This window comes from Melopsittacus undulatus, chromosome Z (assembly GCF_012275295.1).
Source record: "Melopsittacus undulatus isolate bMelUnd1 chromosome Z, bMelUnd1.mat.Z, whole genome shotgun sequence".
In the NCBI taxonomy this organism is placed as follows: domain Eukaryota; kingdom Metazoa; phylum Chordata; class Aves; order Psittaciformes; family Psittaculidae; genus Melopsittacus; species Melopsittacus undulatus.
The window spans coordinates 100,444,576-100,468,363 of NC_047557.1; the positions used below are offsets into that span (position 1 = coordinate 100,444,576).

At 47.5% G+C, this 23,788-nt stretch overlaps 2 protein-coding genes across 2 annotated transcripts in view; one reads left to right on the forward strand and one right to left on the reverse strand.

Moving 5' to 3' along the window:
• The first annotated feature begins 5,804 nt into the window (after nt 1–5,804).
• Nucleotides 5,805–15,033, forward strand: MAP1LC3B (microtubule associated protein 1 light chain 3 beta). The gene is made up of 4 exons (XM_034073066.1): nt 5,805–5,935; nt 8,659–8,714; nt 11,121–11,227; nt 13,237–15,033. Exons 1-4 carry the CDS (start codon nt 5,896–5,898, stop codon nt 13,409–13,411), a joined length of 378 nt encoding a protein of 125 aa, XP_033928957.1. The 5' UTR covers nt 5,805–5,895; the 3' UTR covers nt 13,412–15,033.
• A 706-nt stretch (nt 15,034–15,739) lies between these two features.
• ZCCHC14 (zinc finger CCHC-type containing 14) overlaps nt 15,740–23,788 on the reverse strand; it is a 53,330-nt gene continuing 45,281 nt past the window's right edge. Inside the window, exons 10-13 of the mRNA XM_005144915.3 lie at nt 23,250–23,377; nt 22,520–22,660; nt 20,960–22,432; nt 15,740–19,845 (exon numbers count right to left, since the gene is read on the reverse strand). Of these exons, the coding sequence (XP_005144972.2) occupies nt 19,790–19,845; nt 20,960–22,432; nt 22,520–22,660; nt 23,250–23,377 (1,798 nt within the window). The 3' untranslated portion in view covers nt 15,740–19,789. The remainder of the gene's footprint in view (nt 19,846–20,959; nt 22,433–22,519; nt 22,661–23,249; nt 23,378–23,788) is intronic.

Consider the following 23,788-nt stretch of genomic DNA (forward strand, 5'->3'; position numbering starts at 1 on the left):
ATGAAGTATTTGCAGCATAGCTTTTTTGGCATAAGGCTGCAGTGAGATTTGTGCTTTGTAATAAGCCATCGTTGGAGGCAGGACACTTTGAAGAGAGAGTATTTATATAGAAAGACCAAAGAATTTTGCTTCGGTTTTTGTGATATATGTATTTTCCTCTCAGATATTCTTTCTTTGCTTTTTTGTAAGCTGGAAAATAGCTCTTCTCATCATGATTTCAGTGTTTTTCCTTCCTTCTTCCTTTCTGTCTGGACATTGATTTTGCAGGATAAACTGATTAGTGGACAGACTGGGCTCTTCAGGGACAATCCAGAGCACTGCAGAAAATGCTGCAGATGACTCAGGAAGTGTTTTGCATCCTTCTGCTTTAGAGCTGAGCCTGATGCCTTCTTGTTATGAAAGAGATTATGGTCTTTCTTCAACACACTGTCCTTGCAGTGTGGTATTAGCCAATCCTAATGATCAGCTGTGGTCATGAGTACCTGGGATCACCAAAGACTTTCTAGCACTCCTGCTAGAAGCAGTTGTTCTTTCAGCTTTGGCCATGGTCCAGCCTGAACGATTTCATTGTGCCCAGCACTTCTGGTAGCTCAGTTCTCAGAAGCATTATCCTGTCCAGGACAGATCACAGGACAAGCAGTCAGGTGTTTGAGATGCTATTACTGGGTCGGCTGCTGAGCAATGGTTGTGCAATCACAGGCAGCTCACTGAACCTCCATGCAGCTCAGTTTCTCACGATGTAAATAAGGAAGGTGTTGACTGAAGACACAGGCAGTGTAGTACTCAGTATGTGAATGTGTGTGGAATTGCTTAAATCCTAGGAGTATTAAAAATCAGTGGAAAATTTTGTTGCATACTGTATTATCCCACAATTTCCCTGCTATGCATTCCATACTCATGCGGTTGTTACTGTTTGCCAAGAGGTTATGGATCTGTTTGAGCAACAGGTAGTACATAAACATAAGTTGTTATTGCCTACACCAACCTATTTACTGTGTTTTGTTGTGAAACGAATGGCTCCCATTTAAAGGGTGATGCTGAAGCCAAGAAATGTTTGCTGGAACAGCAATAGCAGCAGTACCTGATCTCAGGGCTATGGCACATGGTAATGATCTTAGGCAATACTTCTTGCAGGGGGAGTGCAATGAGTCTTAGACAAACATTCTAAGAAAACTGTGGTTTTGTGATGACATTGCACAAGTCTGTGTGCTAGTTTGGGTTTACATCCAAAAAAGCATCTATTAATCTCAAAAGTGTTATATTCCAGAAGTTTTGTGAAATATGTGGCCAGATAGAGGAGAGAGTCAATGTTCCCACTGGGAAACAGCTTATCTAAGGGACAGCTTATCTGTTGTTAGACCTCAGAGAAAACTCACATATGGAAAATATTCTGCAAGTGGTTTCTTCAGCTTCACTTTTCTCAAATCACATTTTTATATCCCCCCAAAAGAGAGTTATTTTGTCATTCTCATCACTTCTTTGCTAGAGTTCTCCTAACTCCAAAGGTGACTTCCATAGAGGAATGTGAAGTTTGGGAATTTGTTCACAGGGTAGTCACCATCTTAGGACAAATTTAAGGTTAAAACTTCTCAGAAGAGTTATTTTAAGGCATTGCAAACAATTCACTACAATCTTACTCTGTCTCAAAATCTTCAGGAGTAGCTGGATAATGGCTGCATACTGTGTTAGAAAATCAAGGCCCACATTGATCTTTACCTGAGCTAGATCAATAAGAACAATTCATGAGAAAATAACTGAAGGAAGGTATTTTAATTCAAGTTTAAATGCAAGTTACTATCAGCACAGTTGTCCTTCCTTTTATTTTGTGAGTGTTTTCTCTCCATGTTTCTGGTGAATTTAATACTGCTGACAGCTGCTGAGCTAATAGCCCTAGACACTAAAGTGCTGTCTTCCAGCAAGGGTGTAGCACTGCAGAGGAACAGCTTTGTCTGCTCACTGTAAAAGCCTTTTCAGATCTGTGGTGCCAGAGAAGCGAGGGGATGGTTTATAATTCTGACTGTGAAATACACTCACTTTGTTGTGAAGCAGCTCATATGTAAAAAAGGAAAGAAAAGTGGGAGTTTTTCCTCAGGGAAATGCTGTAAATATCAGCTTGGGTTTGGGTTTTGTGCTGGCTTTTAACAAAAAACCCAAAACCTGAAACCAACCTCATGGAAGAGATAACAGCTGGGAAAAGGTGGTGCTTTTTTCAGGTTCAGATTTGGTATAGCCTGCTGTATAGGGTGCAGATATGAGAATCTGAGATGGAATCCAAAGCCAGCTTGTGCTCTAACCTGTTTCCTAAGGTTGGGCAAATCACATCCTTTTTGCTTCATGAAAAAGTAGGGCAGACAGGTGTTGTAATAGATAGCTTACCCCATCCTTCTCCCTGAGATAAAAACAATTCTCCCTAATCTCTCCAGACCAGATGTTTTACTAATTTCTTGTTAAACAAAAATATCCGATAGTGATTATTCCACTGCTTTCCTAGGCAATTTGTTCTGGTGCTCAACTCTTCTTACCCTTAACCCAGTGTCTAATTTCTATTGCCTTTTCCAAGATGTAAGCTCATTATTTCTTGTCCTAGACTCACTGCATGCAGAGAAGAACTAATTCCCTCCTGCTTCGCAGCAACCCTTTGCATATTTGAAGACGATATAATGTCTCCTTTCAGTTAAGGCTTCTCTTTTTCAGGCTAAATGCTTTGTAAAGCGTTCTAAGACTAGAATAAAAATGCTCTGCGGGCTAGATCTTTAAAGGGCTCTGTTCCAGCACAGTCACCAAGTTTGAAGCAAAAGCAGCATTTTCTCACTAGGGATGGAGAATTTGGGTGGTCTCAAAGGCTTTGTCCATTCTGTCATTCCAACTGCACCTAACACCTTTCTCAAATCCAGACTCACCAACTGTCTGTGCTGTCGACACACAGACATAGGCGAAGGCTGACATGACATGAGGAGGGAAAGGTCAAGTTAGTCTTGGTGTGGATGTAAGTTTTCCTTCTCACAGTCTCTGCAGATTATTTATGAGTGGAAAATGTGATAGCCCAGCCTGTCAGCAGATACTCTGATTGTGGCTCTTCCTAAGCACCATATGGATGCTTTCAGCCTGAGCTGCAGCCCTGCTAACAGTTGGTAGTGTGGATGGGAACCATGCGACATGCAGTGCTCGGTACTGTCAGCCCTGCCACGGGGACTGTCCACCCCAAAAACAATGCTATGTGGTTGCATCAGGGCCTGTCATGGAATCATAGGTTTGGGTTAGAAGGGACCTCAAAGTTGGTCCAATTCCAACACCCTGCTATGGGCAGGGACCCCTTCAACTAGACCAGGTTGCTCAAAGCCCCATCCAACCTGTCCACACAGCCTGCAGCAGCCCCTGACATACAGTTCTCACCTGCTGTCCCTGGACAGTGATGTGATGGACAGAGCATTCACAGACCTTAGGGCTGTTTTTCTTTCCTTTATTAGTCACATCTTTAATAGCCTCATCTTGTAATTATACAAGCACAGGAACTGGATGACCCTGAATCACAAACTTCCATGAGGAACACTCATTCCAGCGTGTGAGCGCAGCATCACTCTTAGCTTCAATGCATCATTCCACCCCCAAAAATGCACAAAACCCTGATAATCTCCATGCTGAGTAGGAAACGGTCCCTCTCCCTATACTCATAAGGATACTGCTGTCTGCAGATCCCTGTCCCTTCAGCCACAGAAGCTGGATTGTAAAGTGAGATTGTGTAGCCCTATTGCTGCAAAATCATTCCTGTATTTCAAAACACGGAGCCGGGAACATATGCAAGGGAAAGAGAAAGAAAGGCAGCTGAAAGTCTACAGCCAACAGCTTGTGTAGGAAAGCTGCTAAAGGAGGAAACAGTTGGGCATTAATCGCGATGCAGGATGAACACAAGCAAAGTTGGCTTCCGAATGGAATGGTTGTGATCCAATCAATTCCTGACAAACCAAAGGAGAAAGGGTGATAGGCTTTGAAGGGAACTGCAACACCTGCTCCTGAAACGTTGTTCCTGAACTAAACTTTACCATGGCCTCCTCATACTCATGTCTATGGGTGGTGGAGGCAAGGTGAAGGTAATGCGCTCAGCTTGCACCTCCGTATGGAGGTGAGGGTGCTTAAGGACACGTATTGCTAAGGGGGGACATAGTGGTCATGGCTGTGTTGCTGAGTGTAGGACATGGCAGCCATGGATGAGTGTTACCAAGGGGTGCTCTGAGGTGGCCATGGCTGTGTGTCACTGAGGGGACACAATGGCAGGATGCTCTAAGGGGGCCATGGCTGTTTTCACTGTGGGGATACATTGGCAGGGCTGTCTGAGGTAGCCATGGCTGTGTTACTGTGGGGGTACAGGGGGTACCGTGACTGTGCTCCCTTGAGGCAGGCATGGCTGAAGGGGTGCAGTGGTAGTGCTGCTGGAGGCAGCCATGGCTGTCAGTGAGGGGGCACAGTGGCAGAGCTCTCTAAGGCAGCCATGGCTATGGGGGTACATTGGCAGAGCTCTGTGAGGCAGCCATAGCTGTGTGTCAGAGGGGGCACAGTGGCAGGGCTGAGGTGGCCATGGCTGTGTCAGTGAGGGGGCAGAGCTCTCTGAGGCAGCCATGGCTATGGGGGTACATTGGCAGGGCTCTGTGATGCAGCCATGGCTGTGTGTCAGAGGGGCACAGTAGCAGGGCTGAGGTGGCCATTGCTATGGGGGTACATTGGCTGGAAGGGCTCTCAGGGTGGCCATGGCTGTGTCACTGAGGGGGCACAGGGGCAGGGATCCCTTGAGGCAGGCATGGCTGAGGGGGTACATTGGCAGTGCTCTGTGAGGCAGCCATAGCTGTGTGTCAGAGGGGGCACAGTGGCAGGGATCCATTGAGGCAGCCATGGCTATGGGGGTACATTCACTGGCAGGCCTCTCAGGGTGGCCATGGCTGTGTCACTGAGGGGGCACAGGAGCAGTGCTAAGGCAGCCATGGCTGTGTCACTGAGGGGGCACAGTGGCAGGGCTCTCTAAGGCAGCCATGGCTATGGGGGTACATTGGCAGGGCTCTGTGAGGCAGCCATGGCTGCGTGTCAGAGGGGGCACAGTGGCAGGGATCCCTTAAGGCAGCCATGGCTATGGGGTACATTGGCTGGCAGGCCTCTCAGGGTGGCCATGGCTGTGTCACTGAGGGGGCACAGGGGCAGAGCTGAAGCGGCCATGGCTGTGTCACTGAGGAGGCATAGGGGCAGAGCTCTCTAAAGCAGCCATGGCTATGGGGTACAGTGGCAGGGCTCTGTGAGGCAGCCATGGCTGTGTCACTGAGGGGGGGCACAGTGGCAGGGATCCCTTGAGGCAGCCATGGCTATGGGGGTACATTGGCTGGCAGGCCTCTCAGGGTGGCCATGGCTGTGTCACTGAGGGGGCACAGGGGCAGAGCTGAAGCAGCCATGGCTGTGTCACTGAGGGGGCAGAGCTGTGATGCCGAGCAGGGACCCGGTGGAGCCCGGAGGTGCCCGTGCACCCCTCGTTACCCTTCATTGCTCGGGGCACCCCACGTTACCCCTCACTGTTCCGGGCACCCCTCATTACCCCTCACTGTTCCGTACACCCCTCGTTACCCCTCACTGCTCCATACACCCCTCGTTACCCCTCACTGTTCCGTACACCCCTCGTTACCCCTCACTGTTCCGTACACCCTCATTACCCCCCACCATCCCGCACCCCCACCCTCCCCGTCCGCCACACCAAACATGTCTCCTCCGCCATGCCCGCCCCGCCCCGCCGTGACGTCCGCTGTCAGCTGACGGCGGAGCCGCCGGTGGCGGCGGCGGGGGGCGGGCGCCGGCAGTCCGGGTTGTCCGCCGCTGCCGTGCAGAGCCGCACCGGGCCCAGGCCGAGCCGCCGCCGCCGCCATGCCCTCGGAGAAGAGCTTCAAGCAGCGCCGCAGCTTCGGTGAGTGCCCCGGGGAGGGATGCGGCGGGGCCGGGGCGCTGACAGGGCCCTCAGGCTGCCCCGCTGAGCTCCGGGCCTCGGTGCTCGGCTGGCAGGGCAGGGCAGGCCGGCGGTGCGGTCCGGGCTGCGGGGTGGGGGGAGCGGTGAAGCGGACACGGGGCCGGTGTCTATAGGAGCCTCGGAGACCCCCGGGCAGCCATGAACGGGGCTGGCTGCCGCTGACAGCGGACGGGGCCCGGCCGCACGGTCCCGGTCACTGGCTCCGCCGAGGGCTCCACGGGTGCTGGGATGGAAGGGGGGGGTCACCGGCCTGCTCGGTACTGGGATGGAAACACCCCCCGGGCTGGGCTCCGGTCCCCGGCAAGGGGGGGGAGCCTGGGAGCCTGTGCCAGGGCTCTGGTTTGGATGTCCGAAGGCGTGAGCGAGGTATGGAGGTGGACACGGTGCTGTGAAGGGTGAGCTCTGCGATGGAGGGGGGCTTGGGATGAGGAGATCGCCTCTCCGTACCATCCATTATCTATCCAGGAGCCAGGAGACATCACTTTGTGTTGTGTGCCAGGATCTGGGCCTGCCTGCACCTCCCGACGTGTCTGTGCTATTGACAGGGGAATTAAGCTCCACTTACAGTTCGGTACTTGGTGCGGGCTGAGGAATTCTGTACCCAAGTGGACTGGGTTGTGTGCTTCCTCTCCCCATTTAGTTACTGAAAACTAGCCATCGAAAAGAGCTGTGTAATGATGGCTGGGGAAATGAGATTAGTCCCTTTCTAGAAGGAACAGCCTTGATAGAGCAGTGCCAACACTTCTGTCTGTGCTTAGGATGGAACCAGAGCAATCAAAGATCTCGGTATCTGTTCATGTGTGTCAGTGAGTTAAGTCGAAATGCTCTGAGGGTAACAAGAACTGGCAGTGTAACCTATTTCTGCGTGAAGTATAAAATCCTATACATAAAACTGAACTGGTGGAAGTAATTGATCCAGATTTTCTATTCCTTCTGCCTTTGGGTTAAAGGCAAGCTGCTTAAGAGAGCTTTCTGATGTACCACCCTTTGCTGTTCAGTTGAGCGTAAGCCACTCTCTGCATAGAAGCAGTGCGAATTTCAATCTAACAATGTCTGGTTTTAAGCTGCCCCTTTTCTTGGAGTCCTCCAAAACTGTTGTTGACCCCATCGCCTGTCAGCAGCCTCTATTGCAGGTATTAAGTTCAGCTAGGATGGCAGCCAAGCAGTTGCCACTGCAACTAATGTCGTCAGAGAACAGTGTTTATCTGTGGCTGACTGAAGCCTGATTTTGAGCACACCATATACAATAATCTCAGTGATTTGTCCGGTTTATGCTCCTGCTACTCCAGGGAGTTCTGCTGAATAACATGGCTGTGGACAAACCTATTTCAATTGCAAAGTTAATCAAACCTCCCTGTGCTTGCTAGGTTGACGGTTGGTCTCATTTATTTGATGTATCTTATGTTTCTAGTTAATCTTAAAAAGTATTTTAATTAGCTAGTAATCTCTGCCTCTGTCCTTGAAGTGTTAATGCTGATCTATGGGAGCATGGCTCACGCTGTGGGATGCGAAGCAGGATGGCTTTCAGGTTCTCACTCCTGCAGTCAGGTGAAGGCTTTGCATGCTCCTTGCCTTAGTTCAGCTTGATTCATCTCCAGCTCAAAACTGTGATTCACGTGAGTTGTATTTCCTTAACCAGACCTCTAAAAAGGCACACGGATGTGTTTCATGTGCCCAGATTTAATATAGACTAATGGAGAGCTGAGTGATGTTACTGCTGAGTGACGGGACAGGTAATGTGTCCTATGCATTAACATACCAGCACGAGTTGGGCTGACAGTGCTGATCTGAGCTCTTCCTCTTCCACAAGAAGCACGTCTCCCTAGCTGACTGTCTGTTAAAGCTGTGATGCAACATTAAATCTCCTCACTGAGAGGTGTTTATAAGATGGAGATGGCCTGGAAAGCCCTGACCTGCTGAAAAGGACCAGAGAGGTTAAAACTGAGTTTGCTGAATCTGAAAGTAGGCAGGGTATAAGCACATGCAACTGCCTCTGAAAGCAACTGTTCCTGTTTACTTTGCCTTGGACGTGTACTTTAGCCTGGTTTATAATATCTGTGCTATTAATATTTACGTCTGAGGAGGGATGAACTTTATCCTGAAAACTGGCACAGGGAGCAGTGCAATGTTTAGGTACAGAAGAACCTACCAACAGCTTCTGCAACAATGGGTGTAGCATAATCAAACCAGAAAACTGTAATTGGTAATACTAGAATGCACAGGGTAAGCTGATGCTGCCAGGCTTAGGCTGGGCTCAGCTCTCACATAAGTGTTGACTACTTCTTCTTCTGGGATCTCACAGAAATGTTACAGAATACTTAGTCATTATCTTGGGTGGTGTAATTTGGTGCCATAAATTTATGAGATTAAACATATGCTTTAGTGGGCAGAAAATGAGGGGTGTGTGGGGAGGAAGCTGTCTCCTTTGGTGCTTTCTAGGAGTCCCAGATAGCATGCATGCAGTACTTGTCACCTTGGGTTAAAGAGCAAAGTGTCATCTGTCATAGGAGAGGTTTTACTTGTGACAGTGCTTTTCCATTTGAAAACTGCTTTGCCTGAATTGGCTTTTGCTAACATGCAGTCCCCCTCTTCAGTGGTGGAGAAATAAGGTAATAACAGCATTAAGTGTGAATGTAAACCAGACTTCTTAAAATCTCTTGCAGAGCAACGAGTGGAAGATGTACGACTCATTCGAGAGCAGCATCCAACTAAAATACCAGTAAGTCTGGTTCTTTTCACTTTTCACTTCAATTTCCAGTCTCATATTCCTTTTAGTAGTTAGAAGCCTGTAAAAGAGCTGTCCAAACAGGTGAAAGTTTGGCTGTTCAGGGTTACTAAGCCTGGATTTCACCATGCTCAAAGGAGTAGCCAGCAGTCAGTGTGGCAGAGCAAGGTGCTAGCTGGGACTGGAGGAAGTTGGGTTTCCTGTGTATTGCTGCTTCGTGTTGTAACTTCAAAGAAAACCACACCTCTCCTGAGTGTTCAGCTCTCCTCGGTGTTTTGTTCTCCAAAAGAACAGTCTGCAGGGACTAGCCAAGGAGAAGACACAGTAATGGAGACACAGATCTGCCTTTCATCACCAGGCTGTACTGAGAGGGACAGAAATGCTTGTCTTTGGGAAATGGGCTTGTCTTGAGGGTCCAGAAATGTGTCCTGGCTGTCAGACCCTTCCACCTCACCTTAAAGAGGAGATGAGGCCTCACCTTCTTACTCTTCTTTAGCTGGTCAGCCCCAGGTGTTGCCTGAAGTTTTGTTTTCTTTCATTTATGGCACCAGGAAGTTTACAGATGCAAAGTAAAGCATCCTAGGAAGCAAAAGGCATGGATTGTGTTCTATTGCTGATGAGTTCATTGCAGCTGGTGGGCTTTGTGTGATGGCTGTCACCGTGGTAGGCAATAAATGCTTATGGCTGGAACAGGGAAGGTCTTAGGAGATCTTGTGGGGTGGAAGAGAGAACTGTACTGGATGCCTCAGGCTTTGGTAGTTAGTGGTGAGAGCTGATGATCCCTGTGAATGGACGTTCTGCTGTGAACAGGCTGCTTGCAAACTGTCTGCACTTCAGTGCAAGTTCATTCACAAAGCAGTTGTTGCCTCCATGTCAAACAGAAACCAAAAAGTTTTCAGCTTTAAAGCTGTTTCATCTTGAAGCTGCTGCTGTTTTACTGTGGTGTTGGGCATAGGAACAAGTTCTGGTTTATAGCACAGGTTTTTTCACTTTTCTGGAATACACAGTTTTCCCAAAAGGCCCTTTCCTGACAAATCTTTCCTGACAGAAGATTGCTTTTTCACCCACCTTTCACACATCACTTCGCTGTAGTCCCCAAGCTTTGTGACCACAGATGGAAAGACACTGATTTATAGCAAAACTCTCATTTTAAGTCAGCCATTGACATACTACCATCAAACATTCAGAGCGACCTAATGAACTTGGTGAAGATGCAGTGATGCAGACTCCCAGCTATGGCAGAGGCCTGCTGGGATCCCTGGAGGCTTGCTGGGGTTGCTTGTCTGTGTCCTAACTTGGATCATTGCCTCATTATTATCATTAGCAGCTCTGCATGAGATAAGATGTCAGTGTCATGCTAGCTGGTAAATCACCCCATGCTATAAACATCCTTTATTTTGCCATTGGAAATACTATCTTTTGGTCATAATCTGCCTTTTTAAAGACAGTGGTGTATTTTTTCCCATCATTTGTTTACATTGCTATAAGGAAGCCTTTGTTTGAAATAATTAAATTGCCTTGCTGTCTCTTCACCTGAGCGGATCCTGAATACCCACACAGCCAGGCCTCGTGAGCATGGAAATGATCCAAGCGAATGGTATCACATTGCTACCGTTGCTTTAAAAACAACAAACCCCAAATGGCTGTGGAAACAGGAGTGCACGAATTCTGAGATCATTTCTTAAAAGCAGGAACTATATACAGTTGCTGGGCAGGGTGCTGCTTAAATTGGCAAATCTGCAATTTCCTTGTGAGTTCAGTAGTTACTACCTAGTGATCATGATGGAATTAGTGGTTCCTAAGTGTGCTGTCTTGAGACTAAGGAGGAGAAAGTTCTCTCCTCTGAGGCTTTATAGCCTTCAAAGGTAGCTTTAACCTGTTAGAGTTACCATGGGAGGTGAATGGAATCACATACTAATCTGGAGTGTAGTTCTTAGAAAGAGAAGGTCTTAAACGGGAGAAATTCTAGTGAAAACTGCTTGGATTTGCAGGCTTCTATAGCAGCCAAAGTCCCTAGTCAGCCACTGTAATGTTACAGTGAAGTGTGCTTTATCTTTCATTGGGTTTCCTTGTTGCTGGGTAATTCAGTGCTAGATTAAATGATTCCAGCAAATGAGCTGTTCTAAAACTGCTCTGAAGCAGTGATATGTGCTGTTAAAACCCAGTTTGTTCTCTCTTTGTGCAGTGACTCTTGTGAACAGAACAAGAGGAGCACATGAAGATACTTGTAATTGTTGCTTTTCAGATGTGAGAGGCTGCATTCACAAATGAGGGGAAATGGAGTGTAGGATAAATGCTCACACTTTGTTGTGTTTAGAATGGAGAGGGGTGATGAAGGCACCAGACACCACTTCTGCCTTTCTCATCTTCAGCTCCTTTCTTTTCTGTGTTTCTCCTTAGGTGATCATTGAAAGGTACAAGGGAGAGAAGCAGCTTCCAGTTTTGGATAAGACCAAGTTCCTGGTGCCAGATCATGTTAACATGAGTGAGCTAATCAAAATTATCAGGTAATGTGCTTTGGTTTCAGTGTAAGATGAATCAGCCTAAGATTATCTTTATTTGTTAATTCCCCACCTGGTGTATGCATTTGGGAACAATACATAGAAGATTCATCTCATGAGCCCTCGGTATCATCACTGGGATAAACTGGTGTTTTTCCTTTGGCTTTGCTGGGGGAAAAACCAAACCTCTGAAAATTGTTGTTATTCTGCTTTCAAGAGACATAACTGGCTCCCAGAGACGTAGAGAGAGTGTGGGGCCATGAATCCCTGCCTAACATGGGTTCCTCTGGCCCAGGGCTTCAGTGCTTCCTGCTTGGCTATTTTAGGCTGCCTTCCTTCCCAGTGTTCCTGCTGGGAGTCCCTCTCTGGAGTGTTTGTCTCTCCCCACCTACAGGAGGGGAGCGTGGGCTCCCAGCCAGAGCACAGAGCTACTGCTCAGGGTTGATGTTGGCTCCCTTTGATCCTGAAATGAGGTTTCCCTCAATGATATAGTATCAGTGTCTTTTTGTCCGAGCTGTTTGCAGACTATGGCTTGAAGACTGCTCTGCTTGGGGTGCTTGAGCTTTCCTTACAACAGAAGTCAAAGAGGAAACAGGCATGGAGTGGAAGTTGTATGGTCTGAAACTGTGGTCAGAAGTCCTGCTAGAAGTGCCTGTGTCCTGGTGTTAAGGAAAAGCTGAGTTCTCAAGTGGTAAACTTGGAAGTCAGCAGCAAACCAGAGTTTGCTTTTCCATTGGTCATGGTGTAGCTGGGAGCTGGTTCATGGAGGCCACAAGCTACAAAACCTGGGAGTTGTTCAGGTTGTCCAAACAATCCCCTGCCTCCAGGGCTTGTACAGAACCTGCCTGTAGCAAACAAACCCCAGCTCTTACATGAGTAAGAAAGTGAGACAGGGTTTTGGAAGCAGGATCCAGATTGTTTAAGTCTGATAGAATTTCTCATGGAACATTAAAGACCATGAGCAAAAAAGTCAACAGCAATTGATGGAATTTTCCCACCTTTTTGCTTTGGCTTTATTGTTAATAGATAACTTGGTACCAGCTGGACTTGGTCCTCTGCCAGCCTTTCTTGTGCATAGCAAAGCCTGTCCTTCCCAGCCCTCAGGTAGATGCTGTCCCTGAAGGTTTGGAAGGGTTCCTCTTCAGGGAGGCTAAATAAAGCCTTATTCCCAGCTGCTGCTGCCCCTCAGCAGTGAGCAGAAGTGGCAGGAACCTCTTTTCATGTGTTGTTTCCTCCTTTCTTTGGTTGCACCTCTACACAGAATCATAGAATTAGGCTTGGAAAGGACCTTAAGATCATCTAGTTCCAACTCCCTGCCATGGGTAGGTGCACTTGTCTGACCTCCTCTTGCTTACTGTGAAGTAGGCAGAGAGCTCCTCCCTGCAAACCTGCTTTCCAGTAGGCAGCTTAGCAGAAGTACCTGCTCCCCCCAAGAGGAATGAATGATCCAAGAGGAATGCTGAAGTTAGATGTTTACTGTGCAGTCTGTCACCCTCTGCCCTCCCTGTGATGCTTCTCCTGAGCAGGAGATGAGGGTACAAGGTGCTCCGAAGGTTAAACACAGGCTGTTACAGAGCTGGTGACAGTGACTTCAACAGACCCAGGGCCTTCACATGGAAGCTTTGCTTGGCCTCCCTGCCTGATCTCCCAAGGTCAGCTTGGGTTTATGTTTCCAGTGCGATGCTGCTGAGTTAGGTGTGAGCCAAAGGGCCCACAGGTTGTGCATGTTCCCTGGTTGTACAGGGATCACCTTGGCTTCTCCTTTTCCCTTAACACCCTTGTCGAGAGGAGCTTTTCCAGAGGAAGAAGGGCTCCTGCCAGAGGCTGTCTCTGACTGCCCTGAGTAAGGTGACCTCAGTAGAACTTGGAGGTGGGAAGCAAAAGCGTTTTCCAGTGGCAGGGCTGCTTTGGGTTGGGACATCTTAAAACGGCTGCACATGGTGAAGGTTTTGGTGCCTGTTGTTAAGAGATGCTCAGTCACCCTTCACACTCCTTCCCCTTCACTCCCCCAACAGGCGACGCCTGCAGCTGAACTCCAACCAGGCCTTCTTCCTCCTGGTGAATGGACACAGCATGGTGAGCGTTTCCACACCCATATCCGAGGTGTACGAGAGCGAGAAGGATGAGGATGGGTTCCTCTACATGGTGTATGCCTCTCAGGAGACTTTCGGAGCGCAGCCTTCTGTCTAAGACACGCGAATGGCTTCTAGCCTAGGATTCTGGTTTACCCTTGGCCATCACCCCCACTCTTCCCCACACGCACCCCAGGGAAGGAAATGGATGTCACCTATGCTCTCAGTACTTTAGCATAGTCTTGCTTTAGCAGGTGTCTCATCTTACCTTGCCTTGTTTGTAACTATTAAACAGTACAGACGAGCACCTCCAGCTTTGAAACCTGCTGTAATATTCCACACAGGCACATTTACATTTCTGGACTTTATGAATGGAACCTGATCGTGCATGTGACAAATTGCAAACAAAAGGGACACTCGATTGACTTCTAACAAGCACCAGGGAGGAGCTAAAGTGTTTCGTGTGACAATTTTTTGGAAAAATCTCCCTTTTATTCCTTAAAACTTTATATTTTTTTTTAAATAATGGGAGGGTTTCTCATGAGAGCAAAAATGTTTTGATGTTCCAGAGCAGAACAGCTCGATCAGACTCGTGTCAGTGCTGCAGCGAGTTAAGGCGAGCACTTGGGGTGAGCTGGGGGGAGTCCAACTCTTTTTATCTCTTGTTTTCTGTGGCACTGCAAGTGTAGGAACGGTGCCAGTATCTGAAATACTCATACCAAACACCACAGCTTTATTGTAGTTTTAGGAAGTGTTTAACTGTAAAGTACACACCTGGACAGGTAACACTGAAACAAACTCCAGTCTGTAAAGGATTTCCAGTCCCTGTGTTCAGTGAAACACCATTTTCACAGGAGCTTGCTTCCAAAAGGTCTCCCCCCTCCCTAACCTGGAGTTTTGCTGTTTTCCTTGAGAGGAGGAGGTATTGGAGGGACCCACTGGCAGCACTGGGGATGTGTATGGCCAGCCATGGAGCAGCCAGTGTCTGCTAAGACCCAAGCAGCATCTGTCCTCGCTCTTCCCATTGGCTTGGCTGGGCCCTCCATGCTTTGTTGTACCCCTCCTTTTGTACCTGCCACTGGAATTACCAGCCCATGCTGCCCAACCAGTCTGGCACTCGTTTGGGTCAGGGAGGTGGCTTTTGGAAGCAGCTCAAGCCCAGGAGCTGCTGCCCAGTCGATGAACAAATCATTTCTGCCATCACTGATGTTTCCTGCCACTTGTATGGGGTTGGGGCAATGCTGGCGTTAGGCCTGACCTGAGACAGCCTTTGCAGAGGAAGGGTATTATATAGGACTGGTGATTCTCCTGTAGAGTCGTTGTCAAGTGAAGCATAGCAGGATGAGATTACTCGTGTATATTATGTGTCTGTAAACTAACTGCATCTGTTACTGGAAGCTAACTACTATAACGGGGGAAAACCAAGCAATACTACTGCGCCTCGGCACTCTAGCTCAGCAAGGTGTACACTTTTTACTGCCTACACCTCTCTGCATGCATCTCCTTCACAAGGCTGACTGACTTGGGATTTTTTTATTGGTTTTTGTGTTTGTACTCCAATGTAAACTTCTAAATGCAGCTTGTTCTACGTTTAGTTTTGTTCGTGTAAGGAACTGTTTAACTCATAACTGACAACCATACTTGTAATTACAACGTGATTGACTGATACTCCTGTACAAATGTTGCTTTTTTAAACTTAATACAGTGCTGATACGGATGGATTACATCCCAACTTCCCTATGGCTCGTGTGGTTATTTCTGGACAGCTTGATTAGGTACAGGACACGCTGGTGCTGATCACTGGGCACAGCCTGGGGAGGAACCACAGGTAAAACTGTTCTGCTCCATAGCCATGTATGGCCCAGGGTGTTCCTGCATACCCATGGGTTCCCATATCCCCATATTGCTGTTCCTGCTTCACCAGCCTCTCCTTCACCTTCCGATTCCCGGTGCTCTCATAACTAGGATTCTGCTCCTTGGGAATGGGCCCAGGCACCGGCCATGGAAGCTCAAAGAACACAGCAAGGTGATGATTCCTCCTGCTCACCCCAACCTGTGCCTTGCTCTGCAATCAGTGCATGAGGGCCAAGCCAAGGTGGCCAAGTGGAGCCTGGAGGCTCAGATGCTGCCTTCCCTTGGAACAGGAGGCAGAGCCTCCCTGCTCATCCTGCCCACAACACTGCCTTGGGCAGGCACTGGAGTTGGACCACTCTGGGTAACAAACCCTTGCAGACAGCATCATTCCTTGGCTCAGACAGGATCCAAGCGGTTGCAAGCACCATGATGGATTTGTGCTTACAGAGAGACAGCAGCAGCAATTAAAGGAATTAAGGCCTCCTGGTAAGTGCCAGGCAGGAGAAGCCCCCACACAGATGAAGCCCCTTTAAATTAAGAAAAATGCAGAGGGATTCTGTTTAATTCTTTATTTTCCATACATTAAATTTACTCAGATAAAAACATTCTAAAAATGTACAATTTTACTTTTAACAAAGTATAATAAAACATAAAAATCCCAATACCAGAATACTTGACATTTACAATTCAAAATCAAATTAGCTGAATATTAAATATTTACAAAACTATTTAAAATATTTATAAAGTTACATGCACAATTTGTAATACTAGAATTGACCGAAGTAAAAGAAATGGCTCAAATGGAGCAGGAGTTTCCTTCATTCCTAGTGGAAAGTTATGTCCAAGAGAAGCTATTAAACTGCACTTGAAAACACACAGGATTTGCTTTCTGCTTCAGTACCAACACTGCTCTTCCTTATGTGAGGAGAAATGGAAGGGAGCAAAGGGGTAGATCCAAGGGTTCGGTACAGGAGGTGTCGTCAGGCTGCAGCCTCTCCCACCCAACGCACTTCCTGCCCTCTGGAAGCGCTCAGTCACACGGATTTCTCTCCAGCTCTGCTCACATCCCTCTCATTTAACAGCATTCCAGCCTATCCCGAATGCAGAGCCGAGCTCCGTGTCCTCCCGTAACCAACGAGGCAGTGAACCCACGTGTTGGGGGTTCAGATGATGTCAGGTTTATTCTGGGGAGGAACCAGGCTGCGTTTCGTTTCCGAGTACCCTCGCCCTGCAGCTCTCCAGCCAGGAATAGCACAGGATGGAATCTGGGCATTGGCAAAGGCCTGGCGTTAGTTAACCTGTTATTTTGGAAGCCTGGCACTTAATGTGCCAGGATTTATGGACCGTGGCATGAAAAGGTTCCACAACAAGGGGAGTGCAGTGTGCGCTGGAGGAGCCTCATGGAGCGCTCTGATCCATACCCCACTCATGCAGTGAGGCTTCCCTCTTCACCTTCCTGCTGCTGGGCATCAAGCCTGGCCTATTTATTAACACTTCACTTGCCCACTACCAGCGTGAGGAGGAGCTTGCTGGGAATTCCATCCCGTTTCCAGTATTCCTATTGCCAATGCTCCCAAATGGAAAACACTGCACATTGCTCGCTCCTCCTGAGGGAAGCCTCGGTGTTAACTTCTCTGTGCTCCTGCAGGGAAGGACTTGGGATTCCCTTTCTCCATTGCGTTTAAAAATCATCTCTATTCCACAGTGAAATCCATGTTGAGAACTAATTCTTTTGATCCTTCTAGGACACAGACAGGAATAAATAGCTTTCTTTGAAATCCCCATCTCTCAATGTATAAAAATAAGTTTAAGAACTGGTTCTTTCAGCCAGTGAAGCCAGAACTACAATTCTAAAACAAGCTGCCTTGCTTTTTTGGGGTGAAAAGATGGATTTGTGCCTTTTAAAAACGGATGTAAGGGTTATTGGACAGAACTAAAGTGCTCTGTTCAGACTTACCAACTCTGGTGGTTTGTGGTACTTTGGACAGTGTTTGCTCACAGATCCGGAGACACAGATCGCTGGGTGTAGGGAAAGCTTGGGAATCGCTGTTAGCTCATCAAACACTCGCACTGCTTTAAGGTACTCGAGACATCCGGAGTTGAACTTACCCTAAAAACAGACTTTGCCACTTAAAACCGTTACCTAAAAGTACATGTAAGCCACTTAAGAAACATCAGCCTTAACTTCACACAAAGGAAACGATCCCAAAGAGAGCTCTGAAGAAAGGAATGAAAGTTTGCTGGACACAGGTTCAGTCTGACAGTCCTTTTGTGACAGTTTTGACACTGACGAATAATAAGACAAGATGCTGTGCCCAGCCCTGGGCATTAAACCAAAACAGAAGTGGTACAGAAATTAGTATTCCTTACTTTTTTGCTGCTGATTTTTGCTATTCTGAGAGGGTTTTTCACACACAACTTGCATGTGTGTTGAAATTACAGTTTTCTTCAATACAATTCAGTTTGAAAGTATTGTTAAAAAGAAAAAAAAAGTGGAAAAAAACTCCACTAAAACAAAATAAAGATTTGGCTTTCAGCACATGTTCCAGGCCACTGGAGAGAACCCCCAAAGCTGTAAAGAGTAAACATCACCACTGAAAACTGCGCGTTTCCTCAGCGTAACACAGTATGACAGATTGTTCCTCCTATTGTCTCAAGCTCATTAAGGCAAAGTAAATTGCATTGTCAGTTTTCATCACTTTAGTGTTGTAGGTCTGAAGGTCGGTGGTTAGAACTCAGGGAACCTCCTCCAGTGTGGGCAGAGTGATGGAAGCATCTCCATAGTGTGTGCGGTACCGCGGGATGTGTGAGCTGGGATGAGGATGCACAAATCTTTCTGCTTCATTGCATAGGAAGTAAAAATTCATCCATTTTGCTTTAAAAGCTAACATTATGTGATATTAGACTTGGGTTTCCATGAAGCCACATCCACTATGAGCCACACATCAACCACCTGGACAGAGTCTGGTGCTGGGCCATCTCATGCTGCTGTGCCTCTCTGGCAATGCTCCTTTATCCTGCTCTGATGAGGCTGACGACTGCCCCCTGAGCACACAGGGGTGAAGAATGGCCCAAACACTTCTTTGCTGTGGTCCAGAAAGGTCTCAGCTGTCAAGCTCCTGCATCACCCCCTCACATGGACATTTCACCTCCAGTATACAACTTCCCTCGCTTCCAAGCTGTGGCTGTACCACTACATGTACCCTTCATCCTGGTGTGGTTTAAGTTGGTGTGAGAAACACCTCCAAGTGTAAACAAGGCTTTGGACTTTCAAGATGTTTTCCCAATTACAGTAAGGAAATGTCTCTATGATATAAATGACCCACCAAATATTGTCAGATCCCCTGGTGAGCCATGAGGATCAGTATCTTCTTTCAAGCAGGCAGGACCAAACTTTCAAATGAGCAGTTCAGGATTTGTCTGGCTTCCTCTCGAGTCCTAATTTAGATTTGTCACCCACAAATGATGTACGCTAAGTAGTTAATACCAAAGCTAAGTCATCTACAATCTATTGCAACGAAGGAGGCTGACGAGAAACCCGTCAGAGAGTCTTGATAATAATGAAGTTTACTACCTTTTACATGTTTGACTTCTACCACTTCTGAATCCTGCAGCAAAAGCCTCTGGGTAGGAGTCAAAGGGGTATTTTTTATATGAAGTAAAGCAAAAGCTCATAAACTCTGCTGACAGAGTTCTTTTTTTTCATTTTTTTTTTGCATTTTTCTTTTAGGATGGTTTAAAACTCATTTACAAAAGCAGAATAATAAGGTTTCTGTGAAAGAGACCTATATACAGTAATAGGACGTAAAGGTTTTGTGTATTACAGGAATATATCCTTGAAGCCTTTATGACTCTGGAGTCTCTGGGACTTGGACCCTTGGAAACTAAAGTCTATTCCACCACTGAGAACCCAGCACTATCTAGCAACAAGTGAGACAGTGAAGCACAAGTTTGTTTCCAGAAGGAACCAAAACCGCCGTGTTTATGTTCTTTTGGTAGGGAAAAAGGAGACACTTACTTCAGACTTTTATTGTGTGGTTAAGTCACGTATCGCCTGCTGGTGCCAGCTGTTAACAGCTGGAACTTCTTTGCCTCTTGCACTGGTCTCAGAGTGACACTGCTGGAAGTGCAGAAAGCTCGAAGGGTTTTACATTCTTCTGTAGTGCAATCCTCAATAATCCCAGAGATTAGTGCCTGATCACTTTTGAACAAAAGTAGACATTTTACCCAGCCCAGGGGTGCCAAAGTCCTTCCAAACGGCTGCTCCCACCTCCAGCTTCCACCTCAGAATGAAGCTGCCCTGGAGCTCGATGCTTCCCCCTTTGGAAGTCCACGTATGGCAACGTGGCTCCAGCAAAAAGAAAGTACCTTGGATGTTGTACTCGCATCAGGCCGGCTCCACCATCCATCGATCCCATGACACGGAGTCGGAAGTTCCAGCAACAAGATCCAAGCTTGAATTTGGCAATCAAAATGGGTTCAATGCACCCCTAAGCTAGATTTTCTACCTAGTCTAATAAAGTAAAGCACCTTTGGATTAAAAAATACATTAAGCTTAACAGCAACTGGACGTCTCAGTTTTGTAGTTCAATCTCCTTGTATCTCCATGGCTTACAGTATTTTCTTGCCAGATGATAAAGTATCAGTCTGTGGAGTCAAGACTTTCAGAGGGAGGGGCGTACTTCAGCCTAAACGTACCTGGGGGAGAGGAAACAGAAGAGTTAGACAACATCAACTCCCTCACGTCCATTACATCCCTGCACTTTCTAAACTACACTGCTTCTTATTGGGCACGTAACACAATGTGCTGACAAACTGTGTGTCTACAGTCGATGGAGCTGAACATCAAAGCTTGGTTTTATGCAGTCAAAGTCAAGTCACTGGCTTAGATGCACTTCTAGGGCTGGCAAAAATTCATCTGAGGTAATCTGAATGGAAAATTAATGAATGAAATGAAATTCAGCTTAAAAAGACATTTGGCTGTGCTTCTGAATTCTCTGAATTAGGACTTTTTCCCCACCGGCCACAATCAATATGTTATCCACAGAAACAGCACTAATTGTGTACGTTTTAATGTGCTGCCTCAAAACCAAGTCCCTTGTTTATAACACATAGTGTTCAAGTACTTGCCTGCACTGTATAAAACCAAATACAGACACCCACTACAGACAACACACTGTGTAAAATGAACCCCTCAGTGTGTTCCCTCCAGTCAAAAGTTCACGTTTCATTTCTGAAGCCTACACCACATGCAAATTATCCCAACACAGTGTGTCAATCCAGATGTAAGAGAAAAATGGGACTAGGAAGTGCTCTCAGTAAATGTAATGTTCTCTCTTAGTTGTTTCCCACCTGGAATTAAGGATTTCAGCTCTCTCCTGGGGAAGCCAGGTCTGTGACTGTGTAAGCAACAGGCCCTACAAAGTAATTATAGCAGCAAACAGGGGACCTTCAGGAGCATCAGTAACTCTCCATTTGGGTTACTATTCCATGGAGGAAGGGAAAGGGGGAATAGGGCTGTTCCATTTGTAAACATCCAGGGCAACTTGCCCATTAGAACCAAAGATGACCTGGATGACAAGGTGTAAAACAGCAGGCCCAGGGCTTTCCTTGGGCCCTATGTCCTTGCATTGGTCTGCACAAAAGAACTTGCAAATACAGCTAAACCCCACAGCTTCCAAGAACATCAGAAGTTAAAGACAGGGCACTGCCATCAGCCTCCCTCCAGCCCTCAGGGCATGCAGCCATTCCCTGGGCCAAACACAGCACCCTGTAAGCTGCATCCTGCATCAGTCCCTCCTCCTGCTTTTACCTTGTCGATTGAAATCCATCGGAGGCTGTTTGCAGTCCTGAGCTCTGTGACCACTGGCCCCGCAGTTGTAACATGAGAGATTCCCGTTTTTTTTGTGACTGGAACCATTGCTGTTTCCCATCATTCCCTGTGCCTGGTACACCCCTGCTGTCCCTGCCATAAAGTTCTGCATTGGTGGTACCGCAAACGTGGACTGCCCGGTCATCACGGAGTCCGGTGCTATGCCGCTGTTGTAGGCGGTGTGGACCACGGGGAAGGTCGTGCTGCTGTTGTACTGCTGTGTGTTGATGTAGCCATTACTACACAAAGGGTTGAAGGGCAGAAATGGAAAAGTAAACATTGACGGGCCTGAAAATGGGTGTTGGAAATAGTTGGCATAGCTGACGGTCATACCGCCGGTGCCGCAGTTCCCACTGCACCCACAGGAGCTGCACACCATGCACCCAGGCGGCTGCGGCTGTTGCTGCTGGTGGTGATGGTGGTGGTGGTTCTGGTTTGGTACCGGGATGCTCCCTGCGGATCCGCTGCTGCTGCTGCTGCTGCTGCTACTGCTGCTGCTGCTGCTGCTGTAGAAGTTGTTGTCGGCAACAGAGGAGAGCGTGGGGCTGGAGCTGGGTGCGGGGCAGCTGGGCAGGTTGGCCATGGTCGCATAGGATGTGGATGGGTGGCTGCTGGAGGAGGCTGCGTTGCTGTTTGCACAGAAGCTGCCTTGCATTGGCGCCACTGGCACGCTGCTCATTGCAGAGAAGGCAACTTTGGTGTTGGCTGTGTACAGAGCAGTCCGGGGATTGATTATTGCAGGGGACACCGTTATTTGCATATTACTGGAGCAGGAAGTCTGTCCGGCAATGGCAGAATCAGTAGGAAGAGACGAAGACACCAGCAGTTTGATGGGTGGACGAGCCACGTGGAAGACTGTGCTGGATGTTACAGTGGCAGCAGTACTCGTTTCTACTATTAATCCTGGCTGCTGAGCTGTTTTTATCACTCTGTCCAGAGTTGAAGCATGTACAACTTTGGTTCGAGGACCAAAGTTAATAGTAGAAGTGGGTGAGCTGTTCTCAGCAGCCCCTGACAGCACTTGCAAGGGCTGGTGGGGAGAAGATGCAGACATTACATCCACCACTGTATTTCCAAAGCTCTTTTCCATTTTAATGCTGCCCCTAGATCCAGGAGAAACTTTATTTCTCTCTTCTAAAGACAAAAGAGAATGCATAGACGATGAAAGGAGCTTCATGTCTGCATTGCCACGCTCTGATTTATGCACTGAGTTTAGCATCCGAATGGGGGTGATGTGAGTAGAGGCCGCTGACATCATTTGCATGGGCAGAGAGTGGTGGCTGGACGGATTGGAGCCTGCATCATTTTGCACTGGCAAGACTTGAGCCGTGGGTCTGGCAGAGCTCGAAGTGAAATGATTCAGTAACATCACTGGCTTCTCCTTTTCAGAGCCGTCTAAGTGAATCTCCAAACCTAGGGACAGAAGCATCTGTAAGTACAACAGCTTCGCTATAGACAAAGCTGGCAACACAAGCACCCTCTCTCCTTGGTTCTGCTTACGTCTGTCGTTCTCCTCGGCACTGTCTGAGCTCTCTTCCCTTGTCTGGATCCCCATGGGGCTGGAAGAAGAGCTGGAATACTCGGATGAGCTGCCCTCACGGGGCAGTGGGTGAGCTGGCTGATCCACATCCACTCGCAGCTCTGCAGATAAAGGGTGTACAAGCCATCAGGGAATGCGGATATGAGTGGTAACACCTACTTAGCAGGACTTAAATACAACTGTTTCATGACACCATCTAACATAGTGGTGCTCAGGTTTACAGACACCAATCGGCTAAGGATCAGGAGTCTGGAGCTGTAACAGTTGCTGACCAGTGCAGCCAGCCATTCACATGGAACCCACAGCAGGAAACCACATTTTATTGCACTACACATACACAGGAATCATAGAATCACAGACATGGTTTGGGTTGAAGGGACCTTAAAGCTCATCCAGTTCCACCCCCTTGCCGTGGGCAGGGACCCCTTCCACTGGAGCAGCTGCTCCAAGCCCCTGTGTCCAACCTGGCCTTGAGCACTGCCAGGGATGGGGCAGCCACAGCTTCTCTGGGCACCCTGTGCCAGCGCCTCAGCACCCTCACAATAAGGAATCAGACTTCTTGATTGCTCCCCATTAAGCCAATGACATTTTGGGAGATAAAGCTTATGAGGGGCTGGTGAAAAAGCACTGTGAGAATGAGCTTGCTCTTGTGCAAGGTCACATTCAGTGTCCTTTGCTCCTCTTTCTTACCTGCAGCATGGTTGCCACGAATACTCTGGATTGGCCCTACATGTGTAGTAGGGGGAACCCTTGCCACACCGCTGCTGGTAACTGAAGAAGGTGTTGAGGGGTTTAGGCACCGTTTCTCTGACTTTTCTCTATAGGGTGATGGAGAAACATATGAGGACACAGAAAATGGCTAATGCACAACGACAGATATATCAATTTCTGAATGAAACCGAAGCAGACAGAGCCCACTGAATAATCCACTAAATACTATGCTCATTTCAACTGGAAACGTTTGGAAATCACATCAATTGTGACCATAGCTTCTTGCCAGCAGTTACATTTGGACTGTGAGCTGTCTGGTTACAAAACTAATGCTCTTGTTTGTACAGGGTAAAATACCACCCAACAGTGACTAAACTCTACCACACATGATGTAAGCACATCTCAAGCATAGCCATGCACACCAAAACCAAAGGGAAGACAAATGCAGCTCCAAGTTTTCATTTTGTAAACACAATCTGGAAAAAACTAAGAGTGATGAAAAGTGCTGTCAGGAGCTT

What these genes read in the sequence shown, in the direction of transcription:
- MAP1LC3B (XM_034073066.1), top strand. Translation starts at nt 5,896, where the DNA reads ATGCCCTCGGAGAAGAGCTTCAAGCAGCGCCGCAGCTTCG. An exon ending in AGCATCCAACTAAAATACCA is followed by an intron (nt 8,715 to 11,120) that starts GTAAGTCTGGTT and finishes GTTTCTCCTTAG; the next exon opens with GTGATCATTGAAAGGTACAA. An exon ending in GAGCTAATCAAAATTATCAG is followed by an intron (nt 11,228 to 13,236) that starts GTAATGTGCTTT and finishes CTCCCCCAACAG; the next exon opens with GCGACGCCTGCAGCTGAACT.